This window comes from Mesitornis unicolor, unplaced genomic scaffold (assembly GCF_000695765.1).
Source record: "Mesitornis unicolor isolate BGI_N332 unplaced genomic scaffold, ASM69576v1 scaffold13014, whole genome shotgun sequence".
Classification (NCBI taxonomy): domain Eukaryota; kingdom Metazoa; phylum Chordata; class Aves; order Mesitornithiformes; family Mesitornithidae; genus Mesitornis; species Mesitornis unicolor.
In genome coordinates, this window is record NW_010180846.1 from 11027 (window position 1) to 24870 (window position 13844).

The 13844-nt window shown below is 36.5% G+C and overlaps 1 protein-coding gene across 1 annotated transcript in view; it reads left to right on the top strand.

Moving 5' to 3' along the window:
• SREK1 (splicing regulatory glutamine/lysine-rich protein 1) overlaps window positions 1–13321 on the top strand; it is a gene marked incomplete at both ends in the record, with an annotated part of 22034 nt that extends 8713 nt beyond the window's left edge. The window contains 9 exons of the mRNA XM_010183219.1: window positions 544–708; window positions 1713–1891; window positions 2476–2606; window positions 4035–4149; window positions 6695–6814; window positions 9149–9419; window positions 9540–9664; window positions 12624–12719; window positions 13186–13321. Coding sequence (XP_010181521.1) covers window positions 544–708; window positions 1713–1891; window positions 2476–2606; window positions 4035–4149; window positions 6695–6814; window positions 9149–9419; window positions 9540–9664; window positions 12624–12719; window positions 13186–13321 — 1338 coding nt within the window. The remainder of the gene's footprint in view (window positions 1–543; window positions 709–1712; window positions 1892–2475; window positions 2607–4034; window positions 4150–6694; window positions 6815–9148; window positions 9420–9539; window positions 9665–12623; window positions 12720–13185) is intronic.
• Window positions 13322–13844: the final 523 nt, after the last annotated feature.

The window sequence follows — 13844 nt, forward strand, 5'->3', positions numbered from 1 at the left end:
ATCAGACTTTGGTTGTTTGGTTTTTTTTTTTGCATGTCAGCTGTATTTAATCTTGCCTTACATGATGTTGTTCAACAGGTACCTTAACTGTCCCTTTGATGGATTGATACCTGTTGCAGAACAGATTGGTCCTGGGCACTGCAGATTCTCTTATTTGCAGTTCCTCATCTACTCCTAATACTTGTTGTGTCAAAAAAAAAAAAGTATTAGCAGTGTCTGAAGGCATCTTACTCAATTTGATTGACTGTAAAGATTAGAAATTCAAGCCTGTATGGTTTTTTGATTGATATACTGCATCACTGGCCAGACCTCCTTGATGGGATGTTAGCTGGTAACCCACAGAAAGTCTTAACAATAGAAGGTTGTTTATAGGTATATTTTTATTCTTTAGAAAAGTGCTCAACTAGGACATTAAAGGTTAAAATATTTCCTACATGAATTAGATTTATTTTTACAGAAAGGCATAAGACAGGTAAGTATTAACAAGTAAAGTATCTTCCATCAGTGCTTGATTGCAAAGCATATCTTGTTTGTGTTTTCCAGCTTGGTGTTTCACTTGGCACTTTGGGGGCTATACCAGCAGCAGCACTGGACCCTAACATTACAGCACTGGGAGAAATACCGCAACCACCAATTATGGGGAATGTGGACCCATCCAAAATTGATGAAATCAGGAGAACAGTTTACGTTGGAAACTTAAATTCCCAGGTAGGTTGTTTTTGTGTAATGGAAATGCTAATGAAAGGTATAGAATTGTAATTTATGAATTCTAATCCTCCATGTTAAGACTTCATTAGTTGATGACAGTAGGAATTTCAACAAAAATTCTTTTTGGTTACTTGTGATGTTTTGAATCTTGAATGCTCCTGTGTCAATCAGATCAGACCAGACTGGAGTTAATTCTGGCAGGTACCAGAGAAATCACACTGTATTTGAATTCAGGAAACATACTTACGATGGTGTGTGTGTATGTTGGTATCATACTTATGATAGATTGTGTTAACTGAGCAATGTCTCAGAAGTTGTGAGATCATGGTAGCTGCCCCCACAACACTGTGCAGTTGCACGGTTGAAGAACAGTAAGATGAAATGATGTGTCCTAGTTGTAGTTACAAAATTAGAGTAAATACCTTTGAGCTTCTATAACAGGAAAGTTGGGTCTGTCAGAAATGAGTTTTTTTTCAGCAACTGATTAAAATAATTGAAAAACAGTTGCTTTTTACTGATGGCATTATAAGGTTGTTTGGGTTTTTTTTCTTTCTGACTGCCAAAGTAGTTACTGTAGTGTAAAAGTACTATTGATTGCAATAAAATGAAACATACTGGAAGCAAGTAGAAAAACAGTTGAAGTCTAAGTCTTGTAAAATTATTTGGATTTTTTTTTAATTGGTCAAAATTCACTTTTGATAGCTTGGACACAGGTGTATAATGAAATTCCTCATCAGCTATTTCAAATGAGTTGCCTGAAAAGTGAAAAATCCTGTGCAAATGCTTTTTTAACCTAAATGAGGGACTTCAGAATTTGTGGTTAATATTTCACTATTTCAAATTGTAATATATTCTTTAGATTAATGGAATTAAAAATACCTGTCTTTCTTAAGGTGTAGCATTACCATAATTCCAAAATCTGTAGCTCTTAGATTACCTGATATATTGGATAAGTGATTTTCATTGTATATTTAACTTCAGCGGAGCTCTTTGACTGTTTCTAGACTACAACAGCAGATCAGCTGCTTGAATTCTTTAAGCAAGTTGGAGAAGTCAAATTTGTGCGAATGGCAGGTGATGAGACACAACCAACACGATTTGCTTTTGTGGAATTTGCAGACCAAAATTCTGTACCTCGAGCTCTTGCCTTTAATGGAGTTATGTTTGGAGACAGGCCACTGAAGTAAGAAATTAATTAACCATGTGACTAATTAATGATGTATTTCTTTGTATCCTTACACATTTATGACTCTGATGTGCAGAAAACTGCTGTGATGAGTATTTTTTCAATGTAAGGACCTATTGTTAGCAAACTGGAACATCTTTATAAACTCCAATTTTAAGGTTGGGCATAACTTTCTCAGAGAAGAATCTGGATGGCATAGAGTAAAATCTATTTGTATTTAGTCTTCTGGTAGTGAAAGCTATAATAGAGATATAAGCTGTAAAATCTTTAGTACTAATTAAGCTTTCTATATGAAGTGTATGGAATTAGTAGGCCTTAACGTAGAAATTTGATCTGAAATAGAGAAATAGATTATTAGACTTCTAGAAAATATTTTAACACAGAAATATTGTGCTACACTTATTTAAAAGTGGTAAGATTTGTAAGCAATAAAAGGCTTTTCAGATATCTGGAAAAGGTGAGTGTTAGGACAAATCTGTAGTTTTGCTGATCTTTTAAGGTCTTTAGTCATACAGGGAACTTGAGGTGTTTTCCTTTTTCAAGTGTTTGGGAGTTAAAGGTTTTATTTTTTCTTAATTTAGAATAAATCACTCCAACAATGCAATAGTGAAGCCTCCTGAAATGACACCACAAGCTGCTGCCAAGGAACTGGAAGAAGTGATGAAAAGAGTAAGGGAAGCCCAGTCCTTCATATCGGCTGCTATTGAGCCAGGTGAGTGTATTATGCTCATTATCTAACAGATGTTTTCTGTTTGTACCTTGTCACATGCTTTAAAGAGCATTTTCAATTACAGGAAAAGGGTACTTAAAGGTGAACAATATGTATTGGGGAAAAAAAAATAGTCAAAATTGTGTTCATGCAACAAAGCAGTGGAATGAAGCTGACTATTTTGTTGTCTTGTTTTCTATACATGCTCACCAAATGTATTTCTGAAAACAAAGTTAATACTAAATTAATACTTAATGCTTTTAAGATTGAAGTACTTACAAACTTTTAAAAGAAAATGCTTTATATTTTGTTTTGTTCTCCTCTGGCACTCATTAGTGCTGTAGTTCTGTGACCAAAGGGAGCTAGCGTGGTTCTGAAAGCAGTAATTCTATGCTTTCGTTATCTGAAGTGGGTCGATTTTTGTGCATGTACTATGCTCTTTTTTTCATGCTGGCTCAAGACTGTGTGCATCCTCATAGCAGATGGGATCAGAGAATGAATCTAGGATGAAACCTAACGTATTGTAAAGGACTTTTCCATCCGGATTGGTTCCCTGATCCCTGTTAACACTGAAATGCCAGGTCAAGGAGGAAGGTGTTGGTGGATTGAGAGGTTAGACAGACATTTCAGTGTTGATTTATGCTGACTTAAAACTGATCACAAAACCACAGCATAAAAAATTTCTCAACTTGTTAAACTTGCAGTTGAGATCCTCCTTCTTTTCACAAGCAAGATTTTGTCATTCTTCATACTGACAATACCAGATGTAGGTTAGTGAGTGCAGAGTCTGAAGTGGTTTTTTTGGGGAGAAGGTGGGTAAGTATTTTCTGGGGTTCTTTTAGGGTTGAAAGAAGAATAGCTCTAGTGTTTCTCTTTCACAGTCTGAACCGAAGTCTAAGTGAGGTCACTGTTAAGGTTTCTGTTGACTTCCTGGCCTTTGGATCAAACTTTTCACCTGTTGTCTGCATCCCTTCCTCCTGCAAAACAATAAAACGTCAATATTTGTACAGTGGTTGAAATATCTGAAAGTATAAAAAGTACTAATTATTTACATTTTATGCTTGTTTTCAAATTATGTCCTCTAAATTTAGTCTTAAGTTATTTTTTTTTAAAAAGAAACTAATTATATTAAATAGACCAAGAGGAGAACATGTTGTGATCTTGTGCATTGTGGCAGCAACATAAATCCCATTCCTAACAGAGCTAGCTGTTTATAATTATCTGGTTTATGTGTACTGCTGCAGGCTGGCTGCACTCAACAAGTATATGCAATGACTGTCTTAGACGTTTCTGAAGGATATTTGAAAAGAAGGAAGATGTGCAAAGAGTAGGCCCTTGCACTATATGTGATACATTTCATTTGTGTCATATTGTTAACTGGGATCTTTAAATGTTCTGAGCTTACACTGCATAGTGTTTTTTTCCTCTCAGAGTCTGGAAAGAGCAGTGAAAGAAAAGGTGGTCGGTCTCGTTCCCATTCTCGTTCAGAATCCAGGTCTAGTTCAAAATCCCGATCTAGACGGAAAAGATCACACTCAAAACACAGGTAGGTATGGTTTTTATTTTGGACTTAGACATCACATTGGAGTTTTTTGAGTGGTGGTGGTTACTGAGATTTTTTACTGAGTTAAAAGACAAGTATCCCTGTATAGAAGATTACTGGCTTAAACTGAGCAGATCAGCATAACAAGGAACTTTGTCTCTGAACAGGTATTCTTTCCCTCTAGATGCTGAACGTTTTCAAGATTACTTTCATTAATCACACTAGAAGGTATTTTTGTACCATGTAGAATAACCATTTCTATGGTTTCATGGTACATCTTGTGCCATGTAGCATAATATCATTTTGAGATCTGTAAATATAAATAGTTGCCTGTATTTTGTGGATTGAACATGTAGCTTATTGTTAACACCCTGAGCAGATAGCCTGGCTGATTTTGCTAGTAGAAAGTTCCTATTGTTAATGAATGCAATATTGTTATTTACTGTACTGTAAATGTAAAGTTATGGTTTTTAAAAACAAAAGAAAGGCTTTGGGGGAAGTTTTTCATTCTTCCGGTTTTGTTTGCATTAGTAAATTCGTTCGGTTCTCTAACAGGCTTCGGAATATGGGAGGAAATAAAATTACTAGATCATCCTTAAAGCATACTCGTTAAGATTTTTTCCAAGAGTGAGACAGTCTTGCTATGGGAGATACACAAATGCTTCCTGAAATGGCTTCAAATTCTTTCAATGTCAGGAATGTCTTTTGAGCATTTATGTAATCAATCTAAAGGTACTTGGCTACATTAAATATTAAAAAAAAATCAGAGTGTACTTGATAGCTTATGCTTTTATTTTTTAAGGTGAGTGTTACCACTGTTGCAGCAACAGCTCTTGCTTGCATCATTTCATGCATCATCCTTTAACAAGGCAGCTAGAATTTTTTTAGATACAGAAAAGCTGTGCAGAGGGAGTTATCACCAATTATACTACCAAACAGATATGTTATAAGTGCAGGCTTCGGTTTCGCAATAGTGAGACACCACGGTACCTGTTACCTAATGACATCAAAATTTTAGGTACCTTTTTAATGCAAGAAGAATAATTTGGTAACTTCATTATTGCTTTCTTCTCTACTGTTTCTCTAACTTATGACATAATTGAAGAGCAATCCATGTTTTGTGTAATGCTGCAGTAATCTCAATAATCTTTTGTACTGGCAGAGATCAAATTGGTTTTTAGAAGATAAACTAGTTTTTTTTTTCTTGTGGAAAACCTATGCTTTAAACAACTGTTGATGGTTTGGGTAGTTTTTGTTTTGTTTTGTTTTGTTTTTAAATGATACCAGTGCTACTGTCAGTTTTGAGAACATGCTGAAAAAAGGCCAGTCTGATCTGTTGAGGCAAATTCATCCCGAAGACCAAACTATGCTTACCACTTTTCTGCTGTACTGTTTAATAAAACACTTAGATTGTTTTCATCTCTGATACAAAATTTATTCAAGATCTTACTTTGACTGAACTGTAATTAATCTGCCCTGTAGTTAGTTTGTATTTCTGCCCAGTAAGTTCAGCACAGCTGTAAGTAAAAATGGTTGCCTCTCCTGTCCTCTTGGTATGTATTACTGCGTGTCTTGAGCTGCAGAAGACAGGTGGAGCTGATACTTTTTGTACCTCCCTGTTCTTCAGGATTGAGTAATATACATGGCCTTTCTGTCATTGGTAATTTAAACTTAATGGTACTTTAACCTCTTAAGCAAAGTATCAAATTATGTGGTTTTTTTTGAAACTTCGTGTTCAAATTCAGCTTTTAATTTTTGCTTTCCTAGGGAGTATGGCCTTCCAGAAATAAGGCAGATTTTGGAGGAAAAAAATACAGTAATTTTTAGAAACCTTGTTTTCTTCATCAAATCTGTGACTATAGTATATATGCTTTCCTGAAGAATTTAACTGGATTTTTGTCAGAGTAGCTGTACATTGTTTGCATTCCTTATTTATCATGTAGTAAATGCTCATTTCTTTCCTTGAGAATTCTTATAATTTATATCCATGATAACAAATACTTTCAACTGAAAAGGTAACTTGGCTAAATGCAGTACCACAGACAGTGAGGTTTTTTGTAGTTTTGCTTTGGTCTTTTTTTTTTTTTTTTAAAAGCTTATTTAAATAGTAAGGCTGGAGAACAAAGCAAAAAGAGACCATTAAAGGCATCTTTCTTCAGTGACTGAGACTGCAATAAATGACCAGGCCTGGAAAAGAAACAGAATGTAGCTGATTATTTTTACAAGCTGCTAGAAATTGTCAATAGTTTCCTAATATGATATGAAATTGCATTTTCCAGAACATTCATGGAGATTATTTTGAACGATGTCTATAATTTAAATGATGCATTTTTTCAAAGGAGGGCACGTGCACCTGGTGAAGCATAAAGTATCGGTATTTGCAAAAATGTTGGTAGGCAATATCTTACTGAGGTGTAACTCCTTATATAATCTACATAACTTTATGAAGTGAAGCAAGATTTATGGTGTTTTTTTCCTTTTGTTCATTGAGCTAATCTTTATGAAGTTTCAACATTGAAGTATTTTTCTTCTGGCATTATTCATATAGAAGTAGATCTGGCAACAGGTCACTCTCAAGACACAAAGACAGACGCAGATCCAGAAGTCCCCTGAAGAAACGGTCTAGATCTAGGGAAAGGTGGAAATCACGAAGTCGCTCTCATTCTCGGTGAGTTCCATTCCTAAGAAACTATACTGTCCTTTTATAGGACACAGTACAAAGTTTTTGAAAAAATCTTAACAAATCTTTAGGTAAAGGATGAAATCTCCTAAATGCTTTAGCCTGTCCTAGGCTTTGTGTGTGGTATAAAAGAACAGAAAGAAAATTTTAATGCTGAGTGTACTGGTTTTGACTGGGATAGAGTTAATTTTATTCATAATAACTTACATGATGCCTACAGGGAGTTAAACTACCACACTGAGGTACCTAAAGTTTAATATCAAAGTCTAGTCCACATAATACCAAGATACAAGCTGACTGAAAATATGTAGCTGTAATTGCCAGACTTTAACCAAAGACTAGTCATGTTCTGTGTAGCCTGTGCAACACACAAAAATGGGGATGATGCACGTTTAACCTGTATTTTTTGAGAAGGTTGGATTCAGGCTGAACTTGATCCCACATTCTGAGAACATGTATAAAGTTTTTGTGCATAAGCTTGTATTTTTGCCTTTGGCTATCTCATATTTGACATACACTTCTGTGGGTGCAAATGCATGTGTCTGCTGCATGGCATATTTGCATTTCAGGATCTAAAACACTTGTGTTTTATGTAGTCTATTAATTTTTAAGTCTGATAGTCTAATTATTGAACTGTGAAATACCAACAAGATAACATAATTTTCTGAGAGATGAGGTAGGGAATATTCACAAAACAAAAGTGCCTGTGAAAGTAGCTTCATGAATAGAAGTCTTAGTACCAACTTTTCTTTCTGTTTCATCTCTGTAATCTCTTGATTAGCTTAAAGGAAGCTTCATACTTAAGTTGTGTAGCTGACTTTTGTTATTTGAGGGAAGAAGTTTTGTGGGAGAGAAAACTGCAAATCTGTGGAACACAGTGGAAGCAGGAATAGACTGTAGCTAGCTGGGCTTTATTGATGAATGCTTTTGGTTCTCTGTTGCTGTTATCTGGAGCTTCTTGAGATACCTGCTCACTGGAAGGGTCAAGTCCAATAAAATCTCTGTGATAAATTAACTGGAAGGCACTTGGAACATCATGAGACTCTTTGCTATTGTAGGGATGTTTCACTTTCATGATGTTACATTCCTTCTGTGAGACTTCTTCAGAAGTATCTGCCAAAACCTGATGGGAACCCAAGTTGTCAGGTCACAGAGCGTACAGCAGCATACTCTTTTTTTTTTTCTTTTTTTTTTTTTTAGCAGTTGAGAAGGTCACACAGCCAAACACACTTCTGTTGAAGAAAGGTGCGAGCTGTGCTTATGACCTTTCATGCATGAAGGGGTCTCTTGAGATTCTCTAGAAATCCTGGAATAGGTACCAATACCAATAGACACAGCAACTTCTGTTAGTCTGGTTCTCTTGGGCATGTAAAGGACTGATAACCAACTCTTCCTCTTGTGCTTTCTCCTGTTCTCTCTCTGAACAGTTGTTCATTTTCATGTGTCCTAGAGGCAGGTCTAGGATTTGAGTATATCTCCACCAGAAAGAAAAGATGGAGTCTTGCACTTCCACATAATCCTATACCAAAATGTAATCTTCCAGCTAAAGCTGTGATCTAAACAGGTTTTGTTTGGCTTGACAACTAGAACATCAGTTGGAAATTTTCCTCACTGTTTTTCTTTTTATGAACATAGCTAATTCTGTCTGTCCCGAAGAAGCTGACATGTTCTGTTATTCTTGTTTCTGTTCTTACTGTATTAACAATTTTTCAATAATTTCTGCATTCCTAATGGTATTACGGATGATTGAATGCTCTTGATTGAGTTTTGACCTTACATTTGCCTTTTGAGGGAATTTGTTTGAAATTTTAGCCCTGGTTTTTTATTCCTCTGTATTAATTGTTGGACTTCAGGCAGTTCCAGACTATCTGTGTGAGAAAACACTGTAGAATAAAGACTTCTGTCAGTCAGCTGTCATTATTCATGTGGAGCTATTAATGTGAAATGGAGACACTTTTAGTAAAGAGTAGACTTACAAATTGCAGAGTTTGTCTCACTCTTGACAAAATGTAGAAAATTTATGTATGTGGAATAATATAACTGTGAAGAGACACTCTCAAAGTGTAATAACATCACTCTGAAGATCACAGTTTGATTTGATTTTGGCCTTCCCTTCTCCAGTTTGATTTCCAGATTTTTCCTAGCTATATAGCCTTTACCTCATGGTGAGCAGGGGTGGAAAATTAAAATATTGAATAATTACGGTTTTTCAACAGACACATAATTTATCTTGAGCAATTAATTGTAAACTAAAGAGTTAGTTGTAATCTTAATTGGAAGGTTCAAACATGAATTAATGGGCTTGTGTTTGGCTTCTCACAGGGACAAGAAAAGAGACAAAGAAAAGGTCAAGGAAAAAGAAAAAGCCAAAGAAAAGGAGAAAGAGAGAGACCGAGACAAGGACAAGGAGAGAGACAAAGTCAAGGAAAGAGAGCGTGATAAAGACAGAAACAAGGAGAAGGACAGGGAGAGAGAGAGAGAGCGAAACAAAGATCGGGAGAGAGTCGGAGACAAAGACAGGGATAGAGACAAGGATAAGGACAAAGATGGGGACAAGGACAGGGAAAAGGAGAAGGAAGAAGACAGGGAAGAGGTAGACCAGAACAAGGAAGATACTGAGAAAGAAGTAGAGAAGGAGAGGGAGAAAATGAAGGACAAGGAGGGAGATAAGGACAAAGGAGGGGACAAAGAGAAAGACAGAGGCAAAGAAAAGGAAAGAGATGGGGATAAAGAGAAGGAGCGAGAAAAAGAGAGAGATGATAAAAAGAAGAAAGAGAAGAGATCCAGAACACCTCCAAGAAGCTATAGCTCTTCAAGAAGATCTCGTAGCTCCAGCAGGTTTGTTTAGAATTTTCTTGTGCTTTTCCTGACTTGTCAGCTCAGTGAGGCAACATCCTAGTTTTTATGTATCAATATCACCATATCTCTTATAAAATTTGTATTATTTCTGTTTTATAGATTTTCATATAAAGTAAAATGAATTACAAAGAGCTCTGTATGATGCCCGTTATAATATAGTTTTTTGTTGGACAGCTGCTGTTTACCTTTCACATAACATATAGTATAGTTCCTGAGGACAGTGACTAAATGATTTTTGTGCCATTTCTCTGTGTTTGAACCATCCAAAAGTTCTGATAAAGTGATATCACACATCATCTTTGTCCTGATGAAAGTCTGAATCACTGTTATGTAGTTCCTTGGTTACTACATTATAATGTTGGTCTGTAGTACTTGGCATTTTTCAGCTGGATGGCTGAACGTCGGGAAGCAAGCACGTCACTTGGCTGCCTAGCCATTCCAAAGGTGAATGTATCTTAGTGGGAAGATAAGGATACCTTGTTTACTGGGGCCAGTACCGTTGAATGTCTTCATCAGTGGTCTAGACAGTGAGACAGAGTGCACCCTTGGCAGGTTTGCAGACAATGCAGAACTGAGGGGAGAGGCTAGTACAGCAGAGGATTATGCTGTCGTTCAGAGAAACCTCAGCTGACTGGGAAAATGGGCTGGCAGGCATCTCATGGAGTTGAACAAAGAATGGCCAAGTCCTGTACCTGGGCTGGAATAAGTCTGTTGCACCAGTACAGCATGAAGGCTGACTGGCTGGAAAAGGATCTAGGGATCCTTGCAGCCAAGAAGGCTAGCAGTGTGCTGAGCTGCATTAGGCAGAGTGTTGTGAGCAGATCAAGGAAGATTATTCTTATCCTTTCCTCAGCACTGGTCAGGCCACATCTGGAATCTAGTCCAGTTCCTGATTTCTTGTAAGAGACACACAGGCATAATGGAGTGAGTCCAGTGAAGGGCCGTGAAGCTGATAAAGGGCTTGGACCATCTGTCATACAAGGAGAGTGAGGGACCTGGGATTGCTTAGCCTGAAGAAGAAAAGGCTAAGGGAGCATCTTTGCAATGCATATGAATACCTGATGTGAGAGAGAAGTAAACAGAGCCAGACTTCTCAGTAGGGGCCAGTGATAGGCTAAGAGGCAGTAGGCAGATATTGACATAAGGGAAATAAAGGCTTTTTTCTAATGGTTAAATTGTGGGGGTTTTTCTGGGCTAATTGGAATCAATTACCCTGAGAGATTATGGAGTCTCCTCTGTGGAGATATTAAAAATCATACTGGATATAGCACTGTCTTAAGGTCAGGGAGGGAGATTCATCTAGGAAGACACTTCCAACCTCAGTAACTCTGTTGCTCTGGAAAGTAATTGTGAGTAGGTTGGGCTACAGAGTCCCGTTATCTTGCAGTTAAGGGTATCTGTTTACTTTAGTGATTGATGTTGCCTAGTTGAAATAGTTACAAACCTTCTGGAGAAGATTATCCAATAAACTGGCATTTCAGCTCCTGAATTTACAGTGCAGTACAGAGTTGGGTCTGTTTTTGAAGATGCTGATCCTTTACCCCACAAGTGTAAAATATTGGAGAAATAGTCATCTGTTTGGAGAAGAGGTGGAGGTGGAATAGAGTGCACAGGAACTAGGAACTACGGGGCAACTGACCTTGCTTTACTGACAGACAGCATGCAGGTACTAGAAATCAGATGTCTGTGTGACTGCTAGGTGGAGGAAGAGAAAATTCTGGCTCCTTCTCCAACAGACATTACAGGCTAGCAGAGGAGATAAGTAGGGAATGTTAGTTCAGTATATGATTAAGAGACAAAGGATCACTATCAAAGTATTTAGACTTGTTTTTTTCTTAAATGTTGCTGCATTAGAATTCCTTCAGAGCATTAAAAACACGGATGCACAAAAATGTACAGACAAATGTGATGGAGATTGGAATGAATAGTGTGAGACACCATTGTAGTTCTTCAACTTGAAATATGGAAAGCAGAAACTGAGAATTAGATTTCATTAAGAAACATTTTCTGGCTTGAACACAATTACTAAGACACTTGGTTACGCAAAGATTGTTTGCTGAAAAGCAAAATAAAGTGGGAGTATACTCAGTGTAGCCCTAATGAGGGAGCACTGTCAGTATATCAGTTTCCAGTATCCTCAATTGAAAAAGATAATGATAAATGTGAAGATGTTCTAAATGAGTTTTTACTCTAACATGTGCCTCAGTATGTTTACAACCAGTTATTTACTGTTTTCTTCTATGTAAGATCGGACCTCATAACAGCAACTTCAATGAATTTCATATATCTATGTAAAACAGCTGTTATGTAAAATACTATGAGCTCTTCAGTGTGTTAAAGAATGGTAACATTCTGTTTGCTGAGCAAGGACTGCTAGATGCTAACTTATTTATTCTGGTTTTGACAATAACTTAAGCTTCATTTTGCACTGTTTGCTTCTAAACCAACAGGAATGCTAGCTCATGTATTTAGGAATTAAACTTCAGTCAGCCCAAACTGAAATTCCAGTGATCTTTAGGTTGTAATGTTATGTTTTGAAGTTTATATTGCTCAAGTTATGCCTTTTGTTTTAATGTGGATCTTTATTCAATTGGATTATTTTTGTGGCTGAAGAAACTCTTAATACAGGATTAGTAGATTCATTGTGTTTCCATTGTTACCAGGTGTAAGTACAAGCATGAGACGATAAACAAAAAACTAAAATTTGAAAGGGTGTAACCTCCTTATTTCTCCCACTCTTAGCCTCCTCTTTCCCGCCAAACTGAAACATACAAAACTCTTTTTATTTCTACAGTTGATATGCTATTGGTGAGACATAGTGTGAAATTCAAGGATATTTGCTTAGTTATTGTGTCAGTTAATTTAAAGAGCTTTGTTTTTATCTGGCACATGAGTTTATTATTTTTATACTTTAATCTTGAATTTCTTGCTCTTGCAGAGAAAGGCGTAAAAGGAAGAGCAGAAGCCCCTCCAAGTCTCCTAAAACATCCAAAACAACAAAAAGAAAGTCTTCACAAACTCCTTCTCCGAGAAGGTCAGTTTGATGTAAACATAAAAGTTAATGAGCAGTAAAGGAGGAAGAATTTACAGTATTTCCATTGTTTTACTTCCCTTGCACTAATCATCAGATGATTTCAGTTGGTCAGTATGATTCAGTTTTAATTTAAAACAAAAAGCATCATGGATTTTAGCTTTGGTATGCTTTCAACTAGAGAGTTTTGAATCTACCATCAATGCAAATTTGTTTCAAATTAATAAAGGCCCTTCATCAGATATAGATTAATTTGGTTTTCTCTTTGGAAATACCATGCATACTGCACACATGCATTCTTTAGCTTTCTTCAGTTAAAAAAATCCCCTTTATGAAGGGGGTTTTGTTACTTTTTAGGTTTTGGTTTTTTTTTTATTTTGAAAACTCAGAAGAGTTTAGCTTGCAGTGACATGTTTTGAAGGTTGTTGGTGTTGGTTCAAATTCTGATTTGAGTAAAAATTTTCTTAAGTAGAAACAAGAAAGAAAAAAAAAGAGAAAGAGATACAAATGAAAGAAGAGAAAGAGAACGTTCCACCTCTAAGAAAAAAAGTAGTAAAGAAAAAGAGGGAAAGGAGAAATCTGACAAAAGCACCACTACTTTGAAGGTAAGCCGTGTAACCAAGTGTTAAGCAGAGTGAAGTGGTGCTAGTGGAGCCAATATTGAAATTCATTCCTTTCTTTTTCTTTCTTTTGCTCCTCCCTTCTTTTTCACTTGTTTTCCTTACCAAATTATTTCAATTTAGGTTTAGCTTTTGACAGTTAGAGACCTCCAGTTGTTGTTAGTGGACTAGTTTGATAAATCTCTATGTTTGAACTTTACTGGACCTATAGAAGCTCATGTGAGTAGGTTACAGAAACACTTTGTTTTAGTTTCTCTCCTGTTCTGTGCCATATGTTAGGACTTGGCTGGCTGCCTACCTGTATGAGCAGGTAGGAAGCAGATTGTGTAACTAAAGAGTAACCTTTAGGTACAGCTTGGCTGTCAAGCTGAAAATCTTACTTTGTTAATAAACTTTTACTCTGCAGTTGAACCTCTCCCTGGTTGCCTTGGTCCTGGTTGGCATATTGGACTCTGCAGTAGTAAAGTTGAAAGGTTGGGAAAGAAAAAAGGGATGTTCCCCAGCAAAA